At 51.3% G+C, this 19,705-nt stretch overlaps 4 protein-coding genes across 4 annotated transcripts; 2 read left to right on the top strand and 2 right to left on the bottom strand.

Annotated features, from left to right (window-relative positions):
* Positions 1-1,862: 1,862 nt before the first annotated feature.
* C8Q71DRAFT_299390 (ATPase) lies at positions 1,863-3,504 on the bottom strand. Its single transcript, XM_047917647.1, has 9 exons — positions 3,354-3,504; positions 3,273-3,295; positions 3,196-3,219; positions 3,037-3,145; positions 2,928-2,981; positions 2,499-2,877; positions 2,289-2,445; positions 2,059-2,238; positions 1,863-2,003 (listed from the first exon to the last, which is right to left on the bottom strand). The coding sequence occupies exons 1-9, from the start codon at positions 3,391-3,393 to the stop codon at positions 1,908-1,910; spliced, it is 1,062 nt and encodes a 353-aa protein (XP_047774475.1). The 5' UTR covers positions 3,394-3,504; the 3' UTR covers positions 1,863-1,907.
* Positions 3,505-6,904: 3,400 nt separating this feature from the next.
* Positions 6,905-8,549, top strand: C8Q71DRAFT_299254 (uncharacterized protein). The gene is made up of 9 exons (XM_047917646.1): positions 6,905-7,187; positions 7,260-7,411; positions 7,476-7,644; positions 7,700-7,786; positions 7,845-7,994; positions 8,051-8,088; positions 8,144-8,220; positions 8,272-8,342; positions 8,407-8,549. Exons 1-9 carry the CDS (start codon positions 7,038-7,040, stop codon positions 8,440-8,442), a joined length of 930 nt encoding a protein of 309 aa, XP_047774474.1. The 5' UTR covers positions 6,905-7,037; the 3' UTR covers positions 8,443-8,549.
* A 2,675-nt stretch (positions 8,550-11,224) lies between these two features.
* C8Q71DRAFT_299180 (DHS-like NAD/FAD-binding domain-containing protein) lies at positions 11,225-12,650 on the top strand. The gene is made up of 4 exons (XM_047917645.1): positions 11,225-11,572; positions 11,632-11,758; positions 11,810-12,275; positions 12,404-12,650. The coding sequence occupies exons 1-4, from the start codon at positions 11,476-11,478 to the stop codon at positions 12,575-12,577; spliced, it is 864 nt and encodes a 287-aa protein (XP_047774473.1). The 5' UTR covers positions 11,225-11,475; the 3' UTR covers positions 12,578-12,650.
* A 1,617-nt stretch (positions 12,651-14,267) lies between these two features.
* Positions 14,268-15,434, bottom strand: C8Q71DRAFT_715351 (uncharacterized protein; the record flags this gene model as incomplete). The annotated part of the gene is made up of 1 exon (XM_047921038.1): positions 14,268-15,434. A coding segment is annotated over one exon (1,167 nt), but the record flags the coding sequence as incomplete, so codon positions are not given.
* Positions 15,435-19,705: the final 4,271 nt, after the last annotated feature.

Genomic DNA, 19,705 nt, shown 5'->3' with positions numbered 1-19,705 from the left:
GCGGGTCCGAGTCGCCTTCGCAGCCTATATATATGATGACTCCTGCGACAATGCTCACTGTTGGTCGCGCTAGTCCGTTACGAGACCTGTTACCCATAACCCAGGGTACGTGACCATCCCAGTGCTCGCACCTCCTGATAATCAGATTTCTATAGCATCTATGTGAGCTGGAACGACATGATACTAGTTACCGTGGGATCGAACTCACCGAACAAGCGACGCACACACAAGAATTTATCTTCCATCTGGGATCGCACAAGATTCGATGAGAATGATCTCATGAGTATATACGCGAGCAAGGTACAGTCCCTCATTGAGGAAATCGTACCGGCATGAGCTGTCAGTGTGCAACGTCCTCCAGTCAGTCACACACCGCGGGTCCCGAACGTTCGAATCCGAGGCGGTGCTGGCGAACTGTTGATCAGGATCTGACGCGAACTGCCAGCTTTGCACCGAGTCATGGATCAGCGCTGCTATCATCGTACATATATGTGAGGCTTACAGAGATGCAGACAGCATCCAAAGGCCCCAAACACAACGTCAGGCGTACTAGCAGACGCACGCCTATCGAGCCCTGTAACGAGCATGTCACCTACACCCTCCGCGTCGTCATCTTCCGCGACGCTTCCAATGTCTGACCCTGCAGCGAGCTCCACAGCAACATTGGTCCCCAAGGTGAGATTTCCGCGCCTGTACCAATTTGCAGTGAGCTTGATCATTGGCACCTGTAGCGCACCGCAGTATCATCGCATGCAGCACCGCCGGCTAAGAACTTTGAGGAGGCGTTCGGCACCCTTTCCGCCTCGTACGGCTGGGGTATGACATCGGATGCAGGCATGCGCCAGAGCGCGAAGGCCCCTAAGCAAGCGCAGCAAAAACCGAGCTCGGGCTTCGGCTTGAGCTCCATCTTCAAACCGAAATCGAAGTCATAGTTGCTGACCGTACTGGCTGGGCGAGGGTACGCATATCGTTGGACGGATGACACAGGTGCAGTGGCCCATGCCAACGACCCGCTATGTAGCGAAGCCCTGACAAGTGCACACACAGCAGGCGGGAGCCTATTTATACTATTTTATCAGTCTTGACTTCGTAGAACATGGATGAAGAAAAACATACCTGTATGTACTCAATAAACCTCACAGTCGGCCACATCAATTTCACGAGAAGCACCGAGAACGCAGGCGGATGATCTCGTCGGCGTATGGTGCCGTGATCAATGACTGCTGTCTAACTTTGAAGTGCGTGGTTTCGGATGCATTCCGGGTGAGCCAGCTAAATTGGCGTCGTTGGTGTTGGCTTCGACGGCGTAGTGAGCCTTCACAGGAGCGTGTATACGCCGTTGATCTCCATGCCTGAGTACGAGAACAACATCAGAAGTAGGCGCAGCTCACCGTCGCCACAAGCTATCAGAGTGCGGCGAGCTCTCCGGTCTTTACTGGCAGCGTGGCAGGCAGCGGGAGCCCTGCGCGTGCCAGAACACGGAATAAGATTCCAGGAGATGGTGTAGGCTTTCATGGCGTGGACTGTGCGAATCTCGCGAAGTTTGTCGCGCAGCTGGGCAAGGAGAAGAGCTTTCGTGCGCGCAGCGCGTGGTTTGTGTCAAGCACTAGTATTGGCGTACGCGATCTCCACGTTCCATCCACGACATCCACAAATGGACACTTGTAGAGCCGCTCGCATGCTAGAGAGTGATAGGACACGAACCCTATCTTGAATCAGCCTGACTACGAGGAAGAGAAGTCGTCAGCACAGGAACTCACCGTGAGTACATACGATGCCCTCGATCCCCTTTCGTACAAACGCAGCTCTCGAAATAATGAGGAGACATCGACGACGGCGTGTATTAGATAGGGTTCGGTATACGTATCGATTAAGTCTAGGAACGGTCATCGTATCGTCTCTATCCACTATGATACACCATCGAGGGGGTTTATCGGTGGGAGAGGGCTTGTTTCGTCGGGGGCGAAGAAGTCCGGAAGCGTCAACGGACGCAGCTTGAAACCCTAAAACCAATTGCGTTCGGCATTCTGCGGAGACAGAGCGATGCAGGACACGTACCTCATCCTGGCTGCGCGAGAGCAGCTCGTGGTCATCATCCGACTCGCGAATGAACTCACGCATCGGCCGCATGGCGGCGTTACGACAGAGCTCCTTCAGGTCAGAGCCCGACAAGCCGTCGGTCTCCTCCGCGAGTTTGTGCATGGAGAAGTCCTCGGCAAGTTCCGTGTCTTGGAGCATCTACGAGGGGGGATCAGCGTCCGCCGGCAATCTAGGGTGAGTGAACGTACAAGGTTGAGGATCTTCTCTCGCTGCTCGATATCGGGAAGGCCAACGGAGAAGCGCTTGGGCATTCGTCGAAGGATGGCCGAGTCGATGTCGTTTGGTCGGTTCGTGGCACCCAGGACCAGTATCCGATCCGTACTCGACATCAGGCCGTCCCAGAGCCTAAACACGGAGTCAGTCAGAGATACCTTTGGGCGACGAAGAAAACTACGGACGTCATGAACTCTGCTTTCATCATCCCGGTGACTTCGTGGTCGCCTTTCGTTCGCTCGCGAAGGAAAGAGTCGATCTCGTCAATGAAGACGATGCTCGGCTGTGTCTTCCGCGCGAGGGAGAAGAGCGCTGCTACGAGCTTATTCGACTCGCCGTACCACTTGTTCGTGAGCACGGACGCAACGATGTTGATGAAGGTCGCGCCAGATTCCTTGGCGAGAGCTTTTGCAAGCATAGTCTTTCCGCAGCCCGGTGGTCCGAATAGAAGAACACCTTTGGGCGCACCAAGGAGGGAAGAAGAGCTGAAGAGGTGAGGGAAGACGAGCGGATAGATGACGGATTCTCGGAGTGAGGATATGATAGGTTCCAACCCTCCAATGTCTGAAGTACTCGTCGCCATTAGCAAGCCCGCAGCATGTAAGGCAGCATACCTGAGAAGCGGACGTCGATATCATCTGGGTGTATGACCTCCGAGGCTATTTGCTCTGGTGTAGTAATGTTAGCGGAGCGTTCGTAAGCCCTGCGGCGCTGAGAACGTACTCTCGTACTCGTCCAGCTTCAAGTCTCTATGCCCGAGCTTCTCTAGCGCCTTCAGGCTCTTTGCTTTCACCTCTTTCCTCTCCCCGGACATCGTCCCGTCCATGACCCACTGTCGGAGGATTGAGTCCGTGAAGTACATATGAAAGGCGCGCGACATACTCGTATGGTGTAGTACAGAGCTGCCTTGCGTCCTCCAATGAGATACTCGGCAGCACATTCAGCATGTAACGACGCACTTGAGAAGCTACAAACAGCGCGACTGGAAATAAGAGTCGTCAGTACCCGCATGGAACCTTTCCGTCTGCTCTGAGTCCCACCGTCTAGGATAGCACGCTTCGTGGAGGCTGATACAGCCATCCCAGAGTTGCTGAGCGGAGGTATACCAGTCAAGTCTAAGGGCAGAGGGGCAGCAACCGAGACCAACAAGGCTCGACGTCGACGACGAAGACTCGGAAGAGAACGCGCCGCGATGGCGCTGGGCGTTTGCTGGGCGTTGTGGCGCTCCCACGCGTACCGCGCCTGTACCAATATGGTAATCGCATTCATCGTACCGCTTGAACTTGGCGTCGACCACCAGTCGACCACGCTGCGCTGGACCATCTGAATACTCCTCCTCCTCCCTCCCCCTCCTAGTCCTCCTTGTCCAAGAAGACCACGATTATGATCTTAGTCCGTACGTAATGGACGTAAAGTCACACCGGTATTGCGCACGACTCACAGAACGAATTATCGTGCTCAGCAGCGGGCAATTGCGTGCACATTCGTCCATATCTAGGTCAAGCTTGTTAAAATCTATATTTTCCGCATGCCCAATGGCTGCCTACCTTACTGACTAAACACTTTTCTTAGGCTACCTGGAGACTCAGCGCGGGCGCAATTCTGAACCGGCGTGCTTTACAGTCTTTACTACTGACGGATCCCTCTCACTCCGAGTCGGGCAAGATTTCGCAGCGATGCTGTCGACTCCAAAGCTAGCTATAGTCATTTCCGTCTGGGTTCCAGGACGCCTAGCGGTTCAGGGCTTCTTTTCCGACTTCTTCATACTGAGCTATGGTCGCCTCAGGGTTCGGACGGTTATGCGCGTACTCGAATCCCAGTTGCAGGGCCTCCCATCTCTAATTCAGTCTTCTTGTCTGGAAATCGAAGCCCGTGGTGAATCTTAGAGCCAATATGAAGCGCAAGAAAGGTCACAAGCTCGTCTCCTGCCTCCTTCCAAATCCGTCGACCGCCGCCACCTGCACAGGATCGCTCTCCGTACACATAACGTCCGAGTCATTTCCTGTGTCTTGCGGACAGGTGCGTCATGATTGTGGATGTCTTCTAGTCTTGCCTTTGTTCCGCTACAGGGGAACAAAACATCCAGCCTTCCAAGTCGAACCTCAAACAAAATGGCTGCGCAAATGAAGTTGACCGCCACCGGAGCGTCCTACGCGTGCCGACGCGCTTTCTCGTTCCTTGCGTGGCGGTCGGCCTCTCTCCTCGTAGATGCCGCTGTTGAGGCTCTTCTTCATAAATGGGCGAAGGACGGACGCCCTCGGCTCAACGTTCCCCTCCACTCGCGTCTTCCTCAACACCCTTAACTGCAGAAGGTAGTTCAACGCCCGTTCACATCGTTCCTACGGGTTTCAAGGCATCATCGAACATCGCTCCTAGCTGGTCGACAGCCTCAAGATCGAAACAAGCACAATCTGCGCATTCAAGGCTCTGGCTATCTCGAACGCGAAGCTCACGCTTGCCTCTGCTCCTTGGTTTGTCGTCGCAGTGGTCTCTATTGGTCTCGTCACTGTCGTCGCATTCGCGTACGACCCATCGCTGCTGCTTTGCTGACCCCCGCCGCGCCACCACCAATCACGATCGCCCCCAGAAGGCGTCAAGCCTATTCCCGTGTAGCACAAGGTGAGTCGTGGTATTTGCCCCCGTGGTGCTGCGATATTGACGTTCGGGTCGTCCGCCTTTGGCTCGTTCCGCTCCAAGTCTCAATATAGTCAAGGTCGCGGTGCCCTGGCCTCGAACCTGGCTTTCTGCGAAGCGTCCCCCGGCAAAACTCGCCCTCACTGGTGCTGCAGGCTCTTGTGCTTGTCGCAAGATAACTCGAAGCCCTCGCCAGCGTTAGTGTCCAAGGCCGTCAAGCTGGCTCGATATTTTCAAGAACGAAGACCCTGGTGGTCGTCTCCATGGCCCGCTGATCCCCCAAATATACCTGAGCACCCAAGACGTCGCTTTGTCGGCACCGTCAACTCAAGTTGTTCAGAGCGTCGCCGAAAATGGATCATGACCGACACCCAGGGAACTATAGGCGCGTCGTCGTCGGAGCAAGATGGTACTTTCCACGGATCGACAGAACACCACAGGCAACATTTTCTTACAGTAGGTTGTTCGTGTCTTTCAATGCTAATTGCGCACTGACGGATCTTTGTCACTCAGCTTTTGAAAGGCATACGCGATGCAAGCGACCCTCAATGGTACATTCATGACGCCTTCCATTTCCGGTGAGCGTTCTCTGATCGAAAGGCTCGCTGTGACTAAGCATCCACATAGCCAGGCGAGGGGTGTAGCTGAGACATACGTCATCAGTCTCCGGCATAGTACGACACGATTGATACAATATTACAATTATACGCCTAGAAGCGAATCCCCAGACATCTTCAAAGGCAACATCTCCGAGGCCCGAAAATCAGGTGTCGAATATCCAATCTCTAAGCTGCCTCAGAGTTCATAGCCCCGTGTCCCACCTCGCCCTTAGACTCGCAGCGCCTCAAGCGTCGCTGCCGCATTCACGGACAAACACCAGAATTCCAAGGCTCCTGGCCTTGGTCTACTCGCATTATAACACGTCATAATGTCTGACTAGCTTGCATAGTACGGTTTCTCTCATTAATCTACACTGTATAATCGTCATTTTACCGTATAGCATTCACTCTTGACATGAGCATGCTTGTGCTGACATTGGATCCTCGTCGCTTGAGCGGTCACGATGCCGCAACGGGTTCCGCTCTTGGTGTTATTCCCTATCACGCAACCGCTGTTTATCACTGGCAACTTCGTGTGATGCTATGATATGTTGCATCCTGTTAATGAGTGAGCTCGTTGCAAGGTCATTGACATCCATCCTTTTCCTTCATGGCTCATGGCTCAACTTTTGAAGTTTCGCTTTCACTATTGATAGGGGTCAAGGGCGAACTAATCATATCGGAATGCTGTCTTGGCTCGTAGTATCAGTCCCGCGTCGGCCTGGCGTCGACAGAAAAGAAGATGCCAGCGTGAGGCCTCCTTTTGGCACCCACACGCCGTACGTGTACAATGAGCTGTAGACACGGGATGACCGTGACGCTGTTGACTTCTACAACTTCTCTGCGGAACATCTCCCGGACGATGTTGTGGGCATGATGTACGCGCCGTATCGAGTGTGCTCGGCTCCACTGTCTGTATAGGCTCGGCAAGCAGGCCCCAGGACCTGTGTATAGGCGTCCGAAGTGATGTATCAAAGCCTGTGTCGCGCCTTCAACTTTCTACTCTTCAAGCTTGCTTCAAGCCTCGAGTTCCGTGCCAGTGGGACAGCGGACACACAATACATTGCCTTATCGCTCATCGACATCGCCTTGGACATTAGCGTCGCCGGTGCGCTCAAGTTGACGTGAAAAGGAGATTCCGGCAGGGACCCGTAAGGGGAAATGGGGCTCGAGTAGAACAGTCTTAGCGTGCCGTTATGATGTATTAGTGTCCGCATCTTGCCTCGGGCGAGGGACTATAAACACGGTGAATTTAAATAAAATAAAAAAAAAGACATCGCCTCGGACGCCGTCCTCGAGGATTGTACCGGCGCCAGTAGTAATACAGATAAGACAGATAGACGAGAACGCAACATTGAGCGCTTACTTCAAGAGTTCCCCCCAGGTTCCCCCTCCTCTTCCCGAATACCCGCTTTCGCGTACGCTTGCTCATAATCTTGGTTGACGATTCCGGCCCTCCAAGGCGCACAAGTTGTACGAGCGATATCAATAATGCCGTCGTTACAAACGACCGTAGATGCACTCTGCGAGATCATCGATGAAGTCCAGGAACAGCAAGGGGCTTCGTGGTCTCAATCTGCGATGATTCCGTCGCTGACGCAAGTCGCATCTGCGATCATCGACATTGTCGCGCAAATGAAGGTAAGTAATGAACATCGCTAGACAGTAGACTCTTGGATGCACGGCAAAAATGTTTATCGTTCACGCACGCAGACTCGGGATCGCAAGCTGAAGGTGCTACATCGGAGTGATGAGTTTGCTCAAGCCATCCGCCTCATCGCCGAGGTAGTCAAACAAGGTTTCAGTCGAGACATGTCTCAAGAAACTAATCGGGAATGGGTTACTATGTTGGCAGAGCTACTGAGGTGCGTTGACAATGTTGTGTGTAGTGTGACCATAGACACGTATGATGTCCATTACTACCGGCAGCTCCCTGAACGGTATCCGAGATACGGCCATCACCAGCCGCAGCATGACCAGCAAGACTGTGACGTCGCTAATCAATCCAAGACTCTGGGGTCGCAAGACTACGACATCGACGTCTTCAAGTCTCGGCGAGCGAGTTGTTGAAATGAACAACATGATACAGATTTTCCAGGTGAGCCTCACGAAGTTGCGAAATGCCGTATCTGTAACTTGTGCTCGTCAATTAGATGAAACTGGCCATCCGCGCGAGGCTGGACGTAGCCCTCCAAAAACAAGACATCGGTGCTTCAGTCACGACACCGCACGAGCGCGGGGTCCGTGATAACCACGTACGAAGGAGCTCAATTACGCTGACAGCTCTTTACACTGCAGGTGCGGGTCTTCCAGCTAACCGACATCAAGCTGCTACGTGTATGTGGATCGTGGCCAGATGAACAATGGTCTCTAGGTGAAGAGTTCGAGGGCGAGTGGAATGGCCGTGTTGTCATTGTCAGAAAATTACGAACTCGGTCAACTCACAATGTAAGCTATGGAGGCTGTATCGACGATGTCTCATGATTCACAACTTCACCTCTTAGACTGGCCACACTGCTCTCATTCATACTCTGACAACACTGTGTGTATATCAAGCATAGGAAACAAGTACTAGTACTCATTCACTGTGATGGCAGGTACTATCCATACCTACTACAGATGCTTGGCTACTCCCATGCATCATCTCCTGTCAAGTTCTATGTGTTATCAACAGGTGTGCCAGCAGCCTCAATCAGTGGTACCTTAATCTGACAATTTGCTGGAGCTGGAGCCTCCATGGCAGCATATTTCAGGGATAAGGATCTGAGAATGAAGCTCAAACTCTTAGTTGAAGCTGTATGTTATATCTCTGTTTCTTGTGGATGGTCATTCACATATCATACAGATGCATGATTTCCAGGTCTGTATTATGTTTGTGGGACTATGCCTCTTATGACATTGTAACCATAGACAACCAAACAATATCTCAGGAATGAACTTGGCAATAATTGGGTTACTCTAGTGAGTTGGGGTTGACTGCTTCTTGGTGATGCATATCATCATGATTTCCAGGATGCCGAGATTTCTCCTGAAATGAAGGACAGCTACATGCGGCACTCTGGGACCACCTGCCTGTCTAGGCTGGTAATCAATGGGAAGGGCAAGATTGTCATGATGCCTCAACAGTGCCACAGGGCAGATGAAGGATGCCTGTATAATGAACTGCTGTTGAGTGAAGGGATGGTATGTCTCAGTCAAGAGTACACTATTGATGATGATAAGCTGAGGTTGCACAACAGGAATGTAAGTTCCCACAATCTGCAGCTGATTTATGATTTGTGATTTGTGATTGATTGATCATCCATAACGTGTTTTCCAAGGTCACTATGGCTTCCACCAAAGGATCCGGCCAGCAATCTCTTTCTCAGCAGCCTTGTCATTTCTTGATTCCAATCCTCCCCCCCTAAGCTTTGAAGAAGCATTCTCAGCTATAAGAAGCCCCAGTCGCTGTTTTGGCTATGCAGAAAATTTTGGAAGATTCTTTCAGCCAACTGGTGCCTTTGTGGGTGACTATGGATATATTGATGAAACCCAACAGCTGTTTGTTTGCTTAGGGTCATTGTCCCAATTGATTCACCAAGACCTCTATGATGTGTTCTTTGATGACTCACCAGCACCCAATGCTGGTTCATATACAAAGGAGATATCCTGGCCACAGGAGATCACCAGGTATGCACAATTTCCATGAGCTCACCTAGCAAGTTATTGATGGCATTTCAGAACCACCTGTGCCAGTGATCATGATACAATGTGTTTGGAACTTGAATGGTCCAGGGAGGCAGAAAGTGCCTTCTACAGACATGCATTGAAGATAGCCAATCAATTCAACCTTCCTGCATCCAAACTCATTTGTGGTATGTTCATCCTTGCATTACTACAGAATTTCCTGAAAGATCATCACTTTATGTTCCAGTCCACTGTGTTTACTACCGGTGGTACACAGCACTTGAGGCATCTAGTGGCAGCCCTGAGCACAGCAGGCACCCAATGACAGACACTGAACTTGAAGGTATGTCCACACTGTATTTACAGGTAGCATATCTCACCTATTGGATGTCAGATTTTGAACCACCACACTTTTACTTGCTACCATTATTGAGCAATGGACGACCACCTGTGCCATTTGGGTACTGGTCTCTTGATCCAGAACCTATTCCAGGACCATGGCCATCATTGAGTACCTTCACTGTTGGTACAGATGAGATCAGCCTCAAAACCAGGTATGCAAACTTGTGCATTGAATCAGGAACCTATTCATAATCTTTCTATAGCATTGGTTACCAATATTGGAGCTTGACGAGCGTGGAGGTTGATATCCTCACATATCTAGAGGGAAAATGTACATCTGATTGAAGTGGGCACAACGTGATCTGTGGACCTTCAAGAATCTGTGGTGCAAGGGTTGTGTAAGGTAGAGGCTGATGCAGTCCATATACCGTGTTCGACGTCGAAAGTTAGAACATAACGCTTTCAAGGACATCTAGAGCGGGTGAGGAGGCCGGACCGATCTTCAATCGGCGTAGCCGTTCGTGCAAGACGCACTGTACATCATCCGGCAACCGCGGAGCACCCCATTTACCTAACCCCCACAACAGAGGCAATCGTCGAGAGTGATGCGGCGAAGCGTTCGAGAAGCCTGCTGATTCGATGCCACGAACACGGCAGATTGTTGAGACCCGGTACAGTATGTTTAAGCGAGTTTCCACTGCTTGCGCCAGACTAATCTGCGAGGGGCGAGGATAATCAGGCTGCTACGTCACCGAAGGCACCATTCGGTTGCGAGCAGGACGAGCCATATGTGCGTGCAGCGATGGGTGTTGTCAATGACGGATGGATCAATCCTATCCGTCATGACCGAAACTCATTGCTTGCGAACGTGTGCTTCAAGAAGCGATCGTGCGTCCTTGGCGGCCTGTACGGGGCGTAAGTCAGCCCGCGGGAAGAACGACACGACAGACGATATACTCACGATGTGTCGCCAAACTGCCCCGCCCGAGTTCCGGATGTACCGAGATCTTCACCGGCGGGCTACCTCACGTTTCCATAAAGCTAAATATGAGACCGTGAACATCGGGAAGCCGGGGCTGTCCGTGCATCGTAGTCACCGATAGGTCGCTGTGGCATGGTATGTAAGTCACCTCAACGAAGATACATTGCTGAGGACCTGTTCTCCGCATCCGAGTCTACTCGAGCCTCTGCATCATGACGTGCTGCGAGACGAGTGTGATTATAGGGACTGGCGCGGTCGTTGCGAGGAAGCGAGGAGCAGTGTCCCGTGAGCCTCACATTTCAACAGATGTATCCGGTATGGCTGCGGAAGGTAAACAACTCGTAAGTGGTATTCTGAGGAGATGTTCGTGTGTGGACTGACCTTTGTGCGTGCTGTCCACGCAGGCGAGCTACAAGCTAGTAGCCGGGACACTCGCCTCCAAGTCTATCCAAAACGGTCGACTTCATGTCTCCGGAAGTCCGCAATTGTTGAAGTAGAGACAGGGTGGCAGGCTGAGGCGTCCGGTGCACAACCTCGCACAACGCGGTAGACGAAGAGGTTCTCTCAAAGTTCAAGTTAACGTTCAAACGCATGCGCAGGCCCAATTCTTCGGACGCCGCTGAGGCCCGGTCACGTGATTAATCGCGGTCCTGTCCAGTGGACTCGCAGCTATACGTTACTGCGACGTATTCCTTGTTCAAACATTGTGATATTCTTCTTCTCAGCTCGAAGTCAGAGTCAGGGCAACTTCCCACGTCAAGTACACACTGGCAGTGGCAGTAGTAAGTACACAACGTCCAGTGGCACTGATGTGCTTCAAGGAGCATCAGATCCAGCTCCTCCAGCATCTTACGTAGGCCCAACAATCCAGTACCCTCTAGGTACTCTTACGTACTGCAGCTCGCGCTCTCCCTCACTGTGAATCGTAGGACCATCACCATGCCACCATCGTCCGACTATACAGCCTTTCGTGCCATCCTACGTCAGAGCGAACATATCGTCGCCATAGCGGGCGCAGGTCTCTCAGCGGCTTCCGGTGATGCTATATCTCCTATATGGTCGCGGCTTGCATACTGAGATATGTTCCGCTGATAGGCATCCCGACCTTCAGAGGATCAGGAGGGCTGTGGCGCTCGCACGACGCCGCGAGTCTTGCTACGCCTCGCGCTTTCACCGAGAACCCCAGCAGGGTGTGGCAGTTCTACCACATGCGCAGAGAGAAGTGAGTCACGCCAACGTCTCTGAAGATGACCTCCGAGTAATCGAGAAGCAGAGCTCGCAAGGTCGAGCCTAACGCGGCACATACGGCGCTCGCCGTGCTCGCCGTGCCCGAGCATCTCCGAACCATCGCGCCGGACGCCAAGTTCACCCTCATCACGCAGAACGTAGATGGCCTGAGCCGAGCTGCGCTCTCGAGGACCCCCGGAGCGGACGAAAGGACCGCGCCCATATTCGAGATGCACGGCCGCCTGTTCCAGACGATCTGCACGTCCTGCGGCGACAGCAGGATGAACACGAACAGTCCTATCTGCCCCGCTCTCGCCGGGACAGAGGCGATTGTCGAGAGGCACGAGACGGAGCCGGATATACCGCTCGACGAGCTGCCTCTGTGTACACGATGTAGCGGACTGTTGCGACCCGGCGTGGTGTGGTTCGGAGAGACTCCCCACTATCTGCGCGAGATCCAGGAAATTGTCGAGAAGGCCGACTTGGGGCTGATCGTGGGCACTTCATCGACGGTACGTTAGCTAATCGCAGGTAGATGCGTCAGACAAGGATATCCTGAGGCACGAAGGTTGAAGGAATTGTCTACGTCTGCCTAGGGAGACTAGTAGATGCCAGCATTGGTGCTCATCACGCGCCGTAGGTCTACCCGGCTGCGGGTTACGCCGCAGATATCCGGGAGCATGGCGGGAAGACAGCAGTCTTCAATCTACAAGACAGCGAGGGCGACCAAGATGCTGACTTTCTTTTCTTGGGGCCTTGCGAAGAGACGTTACCGAGGGCTCTGTTTGCATACGGCGAACAGGCGAACCCATAGGTACGAGAAATACAGTGTGCATTTGATTAATTCATAGTCCAACCTCCCCGTCACTTCCGAGCGCGTGTCCAAGTTACATCACAGCCCTCCACTCATCGACAGAGCCACGCCAGCGGCGGTCGCCGCGACCCGTCGACCTCGCCTACTTAGAAGAAGGAGTCCTGCGTCTCGGTCACTTGATCGAAGGTTTCGTCTGTCTGAGACTCGAAAACCTGGCCGTCAGGCTCGACATAGTCGGTGTCAACGACCTCTGTCTCCTGCGTATCCTGGACAGTCTCCTCTCCGCCGAAGCCCTGCTCCTGGAACGTCTCTGTGGGCATGAAAGAGTCAGTGCCGACACGCACCAACGACTCTCACAAATCGCTACCGTACCTGAGGAGTAGTCCTCTTGCACACTCTCGCCGTAGTACGACATGTCGTTTTCTCGAAGAAGAGGATTCAAAAGGCGCGTAGAGGTTTGTATGCGGGTATGTTCTCGAGGAGCGTCGGTAGGCTTTGCCTTGCTCTAAGCCGGGTGAACTAACGACCTTTATAGTCCCGCATTCCATTGCCGTTCCCAAAATAGGTTGTGTAGATCCGGGGCGCTGTTGTCCTCGCTGTACACTCCGGGAAGACGACGACCAGCGCTCTGTGGCTCGATGCAGTACGGCATATTGACAGTTGCTGGGAACCATTTGTCAGATGCGCAACAGACGGGGAGCGTGAACATAGACCTGGTAGGGACCACGGCCCGGACGGAAATGCTTGAGCTTCTTCAACGGAAGACGTCGGCACTGGTATGGAAGCGTTGTCGTGTACTAGGATCGCAGCACCTTCGTGAGGCCCACTGGGAATCGTGCGGCTCGCAGAGCGTGGAAGAAGCACTGAACGCGAAGTACTAGTGCCTTTGGAGGCGATGAACATCGCCCTAAACCGTTTACGGGTACAATGGCTGCTATTGCGAATCTATTGACGATGCGCAGGTTCGCCGAACGCTCTCCGGACGCACGCAGCCTTTGACAAATCTACCACACAGCCTGCGTGGGCGGTGACAGACATCGATTGCTGCGCGAGCGTGTGGAACCAGTTATCCGGGGATAGAGAACTTATCTCTGGGCGATTCGTACCTATATATCAACCTCGGATTTCATTGCAGCCGACCTCATCCTAGCAACGGTCTGCTCAGAATATCCAGCCCCTCGAGACGCATCCCCGTACAGTAGTTGTATTCAAACCAAGTAAGGGGCATCGGGACCTTCGTACATTCACATCTTGTTGCGCGGGTAACGGGGCTGCCATTTCCAAGCATCCCTTGACCGTCGCCGCATCGTGCAAACTGAGCATTCGAGTGCTTATATAGTGTGAAGTGCGTCAAGCTCGCTCCCCGGTTCCCTACGATTACTTGCCAGTGACCTGTACTCGGTTTTGGCGGACCCGAGCAACCCGACCGCGGCGGTCTGGTTTCAGCTGAGGGGCATTATGAACGCACGGATCAGGATACACAGTGCGCAGAACGGAGCGGGTACGCACACTGCGCAGCTTGTTCAAAGATGATACAAATTCTTTTTTTTTTTTTGGAGGGCCGTCACGAGCAGTGGCACTTGACAATTGGTCAAGCCCAGTTGCTCGGCCTGCAGGCGGCGGATGCCGCACGTGCTTCCAGGAGAAAATGCGTTTACGCACGACTATTGTCAGTCAGTGTGGGACTCAGCTACCCGGGGTCTACATCGATGCAGAGCCCTGGGTCAATACCCACTAAAAACCTATGGACCGTCGTCCAGTCTTCAGGAAGGGCGAGTTCATCTTCCAGTACTCTCGTCCACGTCGCCAGGACTAAGTTCCGGTTCTTCTGTAGGCGTCCAAAGCGTCGTTTAGTGCTCCATATGTCTATTCGTAGTCTCTTATTGATGGCATGGAACCATTTCGCGATTATAGAGCGTATGTGGTGTCGCCATTCCGGGTTATCCTCATGTTGAATGACACGTTCACAGCGGAGCTTCCATATGAGGTGTGCCGTTTCGGACACTACTATCCGTTTTAGGCGTAGATGCAGTTCACGGGTAGGTGAGTTCTTGGTCACTCTCGGTGAGAGCCCTATGGATAGTATGTCGTTGTATGATACTGAGGTGTCTGTAAACCCTTTCCTCTGTAGGATACGTCGTGTCAGCTGCCATAGGACGTGTTGGTGGTCGGCGTTGCAATGGAGGAGGATGTGTTCTAAGCTGTCCATGGCGTTACACGGCGTGCATCTGGCACGGTCTTCATAGTTCGGGATATGTGTCCAGTAAGTGCCGACTTTATATGCTTTATGTAGGTTCTTCCAGATGAAGTCGGCTATGGGGCGCGTGAGGTCTCTGTGTCGTGTGCTTTTCCAGACTGATGCTTCAAGGGCCGTTTCGTCCTTGGTCTGGACGTATGTCATGAGTGAAGACATTGTTCTCACTGTAGATGGGCGCTTTGGTGTGCGTGTCTGCTCTCGGATGCCTCTGTACGCTATCCTCTGTGTTAGTGTCGCGACTTTTGCTCCTGACAGTTTGAAGGTCGTGTCTTCTGTTGGGTTTACTGGGGTTTGTGGGGTGCTAGCCCACCTGGTTCGTAGTCGGTCACTGACAATGTTCCGTAGGGCTAGTTCTCTGGGTGATTTCAGGGTGCGGAAAGATGTCACTGCGCATCGTTGGCGCAGCTTGTTAACTAGGGCTCGCAGGTATGTGGCTCCGCTCACTCCTATCCAGCCTATGTCTTCCCATTTGGGAAGGCAAGTTATTAATATCTTGGCTAGTGTGTTCGATCCCGTTATGAAGTGTAGTGGGACGTCAAGGGGGACTGTCTGTGCTATGTGAAGTGCCGCAATTACTTCGCCCTGGCGTGTTGTGCTATCGTTACTATCACTTGGTCTTACAAGGGTAGGAGGGCGAGCTCCATTTCCGTAGCATACGAAGGCGCAACTTTCAATGTTAGGTGGTGGGTTCTCCGGTCTGTCATTGCGCTTGGGTGGGTTGATTATGAAGGCGTTGCAGGATTCTTCCTCGACGATGCGGCCGCGTCTTTGTCGTATGGCCGGTGGTGCATGATGCACTACGGGGTCTACGAAAACTCGTATTGCTTCTGATAGGGGGCCCCGCGACGTTAGGGATGGGTCAAAGGTGACTTCTCCTTCATTACCCAGGGCTGATGTATTCTTGTCCTTCCTTCGTCTTGTTAGGGTTAGTCCATCGTTATTCTGGAGCGGGTCTGGATGCCATTTCGGGAGGATTTGACGTAGGAGGTTTGCGGCGGATCTGCAGCATGCGTGTGGGTGTCTGCATCCCCGTTCCCTATCGTCACGGCACGCTTGGCATGAACACGAGTCTGGTGAGTAGTCGTTTCGTGATGCTACGAAGGTCATGAAGCAGTGTCGGTTTATTAGGTGTTGGACGTCTGCTATGGTGAAGATGCTGATGAACAAGGAGTGGTGTGGCTAGCCTGAGGCAAGGCTACAAAAGAATACTACAGGAGCACAAAGAGCACTGTAGTAAAGGAGGACTTACAACAGATCTCTTAAGAGCTGAGAGGGAAGACTCAGAGGCGTTAAGACGAGAGGAGAGACCGTTACATTCTAGGGCGCATCCAGCCCGGTATATATACACATGAGAGAGCCATCACATGATCGTACAGTAAGCGTAACAGCGTAGAGTCATAACGGAGCGATATGGTGCAATGAGCGAATACACAAGGATGAGGCGATATTGCACCATGAATGGAATGTGTTATGGTTCTGTTTTTGTTTATAGAAAGCTAGTTACCGAGTTTATTGCCGAGTCAATAGGAATAGTAACCTCGGTGATAGAGATTTGTATTGCCTATACAAAGCGGTAACAAACGGTAAAATCTTCGGTAATCTTCGGCAATGCAATTACCGAGACGGCGCAAAGTTGAGCTGTAATGAGGATACCAGATCCACAACAAATACAAAAGAGGGTGGGACTTTAGTCAGTGCTGCTATACAAGTATGCAGTACTGCTCTTCAACTGGGAAGAGTAAGCTATGAATGGATTTGAGTCGGCAATGAATGGGGATTATTGCCGAGGTTTAGAGCTTTTCAGAATAGAGGATGAATTCTGAATACAGAGGATTAGTATCCAGAGGTTGATTCCGAAGGAATGGGCTTTTTTGGTTTTGAAGTCACACAACAGAAGTTGAATGGAAGTCTGTACAGCTAGCTTTGACTGCACAGTGACAATGGCAAGTTACAAAACCCTAATGTAGCAGCGCGAGGCCGTGCTTCAAGAGGGACTCACTAAGGCAATTAATCCTCAACCAGCTAATGGCTATAAGGCTTGCTTTAGTGTCAAGTGAGTTGCTGGTTAGGCTAACCACTTTAATTATAGTAATGCCACTGAGACGTGCTAGTATGGAACTAGTTGATACAGAGATCTATTGATGTTGGTAACAAGTTTACAAGATGAGATGATGACTAAGCACCTTCTCTTACTGAACCCAACTTGTGAAGTCAGTCAATGGGTTACTTAAACCTTACTAGTAGCGCGAGGACTGTACTAAGTAAGGTTTCACTGTCGCAGGTCTTAGAGCGCGTCGGTAAGAACTCGGCGAGAGTGGTTGAGTGGCTAGTATGGCTAACTTAGCACTCGGGACAAAGTAAGACTTTGAGTGGCACACAGGGTGTGTTTTGGTGAAGAGTAGATGGTGGATTGGATGATAGATTTCCTTGACCGTGCTCGGGAATGCCCTTTTATGCCATTACCAAGGACACAGCCAATGGAGCTACATGGAAGTATATAGAAAATCAAGGAGTGTCGTAGAAGTGTATAGTACATGTCCTTGACTCATTTACACCGCTCCAGAGGCCATTCTAGGAGAACAATAGGATCATAGCCTTACACTTCATTGTTTCCAACAAGGCAAGCTATGTTACCGAGTCATCCTAGTACAGCCACAGTACAGCCACAGTTTCAGGACTGTGATTCCCGAGGCATTACCGAGGCATGCAAGAGTCCGCATTTTTCGGTGTACAGCCTAAGGATAGCACAGCCATTCAACATAGCTTCAGGAATGGCTCGGTAATTGTTGCACAGCCATTCCTTTCTATGCCGATACAAAACCATTATAACTCGGTAATTGATCGGTAATAACCATCATTTACCGAGCATACAATAGCTCTTGTATCAGTACTGAAAGCATCTGGTCATAATAAGTAAGAACACACACTAGAAACTCAGTAATAGTCCGTTTAGTAGATACAGTAACAAGCGCTTCTAAAGCATTAAAACGTCGGTAATCAATACCTCGGTAATAAAACAATGAAAGCGCTACATTGATGTCCATTGAGAGGAATAAAGGAAAGATAAGGAGAGTAAGATAAGCACATAACAAACCTTCACTGATGCAGCCACTCGGTAAGTAAACACTTCTAACGAGTTTCTGTGCACTCTGAGGCTATCAAGCCTCTATCCCTAACAGAATGTCATGGAAAGGACTGGAACAGCGATGTGCTCAATGATGCAATACGATGCAATCAAGGAATGTGCTGGAACATGATGGAAAGCGGTGGAATGTTCCATCAGGGTCTAGATCTAATCATGTGCTACAGGTCTGGATCAAATCCGAAAAGAATGTACGTAATATGTAGCATAGTAGAACATAAGTCCATAACGGGTAAGGATAAGTCCTATCCCGTGTGATAACACCTAAAACAGTTGAAGTTCAACACTCCCACTTGTTCAAGATGCTACAAGCATGCCAGAAGACGACCTGAACTTCTCAATAGCTTTGAGAGGAACGTTCTTGGTCAAACAGTCTGCAAGCTGGTCTTCGCTCGCGACGAAATAGATTTCAGTTTCACCACGCTCATAAAATTCGCGTATATAGTGATATCTGATCTCTATGTGCTTGGTTCGGCGGTCCACAACAGGATTCACCGAAAGGAAGATACTTCCTTGGTTGTCTAGACATAGAGGAGTAGGACTTGACATGTTGTCTCCAAGCTCCTTGCCAAAATGACGAAGCCAAGCCATCTGACGACAAGTGTCTGAGGCGGCCTTGTATTCTGCTTCAGTAGAAGACAGAGAAACAGTCGGCTGACGTCTTGACGCCCAGGAAATGACACAATTGGCCATCATGAAGATGAAGCCGCTTGTCGAATGCCTATCGTCGCGGTCTTCGGCCCAATCTGAGTCTGAGTAGGCAATCAGACCAGAGTTACTGCCGCCATCATAACAGAGTGCAAAACGCTTCGTTCCTTGCAAGTAGCGCAGAACGTAGAAAGCCAAACGCATATGCTCCTTAGATGGGTTTGAAGAAAACTTGGCCAATCGCGTGACCGCAAAAGCGATGTCTGGCCTAGTACCTAGCATGGCGTACATGATACTGCCAATAATGCTCTGGTACTTCGTCCTAAACTCTTCGGTAGCAGTCTCAGTACTGCTCAGCAAGTTTGCGCCTGCTGGCAACGGTGTACGAGCTTCTTTGCAGTTGCTCATGCCAAAACGTTCTAGGACAGTCTCCAAATAGTCTTCCTGGTCCACGAAGAGCTTGCGCGTAGAACGCTCTCGACGTATTCTAAGACCTAGGAAACGTTGGACTGCTCCTAAATCCGTCATCTGGTATTCACGCGACAAGCGCTCTTTGACCGAGTCAATGAAGGGCTTAGAGTCGCCCAAGAGCAACAAGTCATCGACATATAGAATGACAACACAAGTGTGATCTCCAGATTCACGGGTATAAACGTATACACCTGCATCCGAATAGGTGCGCGTAAAACCAAGCCCTAGGAGAGACGTATGGATCTTAGCATTCCATTGGCGTGAAGCCTGCTTAAGTCCATAAATCGCCTTCAAGAGAAGACAAACGTGGTCCTCCTTGCCTGGTACAACCCAGCCTTCAGGTTGTTCCATGTAGATCTCCTCATCAAGATCACCGTTGAGAAACGCCGTCTTGACGTCCATCGACTCAATCTCCCAATCCTCAAGGGCTGCGTGCGCGAGCAAGTATCGCACCGACTCAAATCGTGCAACCGGGGAGAAGGTCTCGTGGTAATCCTGACCCCAAACTTGGGTGAAACCCTTGGCTACTACACGAGCCTTATAACGACCATCGTGCTTGATCGTATAAACCCAACGATTCTTAATGACCTTTCTGTTCTTAGGTCGCGGA

The sequence above is a fragment of the Rhodofomes roseus genome (assembly GCF_022264815.1).
Source record: "Rhodofomes roseus strain CIRM-BRFM 1785 chromosome Unknown C8Q71scaffold_26, whole genome shotgun sequence".
In the NCBI taxonomy this organism is placed as follows: domain Eukaryota; kingdom Fungi; phylum Basidiomycota; class Agaricomycetes; order Polyporales; family Fomitopsidaceae; genus Rhodofomes; species Rhodofomes roseus.
The sequence above is the reverse complement of the archived record's forward strand: the minus strand, read 5'-3'. Positions and strand labels throughout refer to the sequence as shown.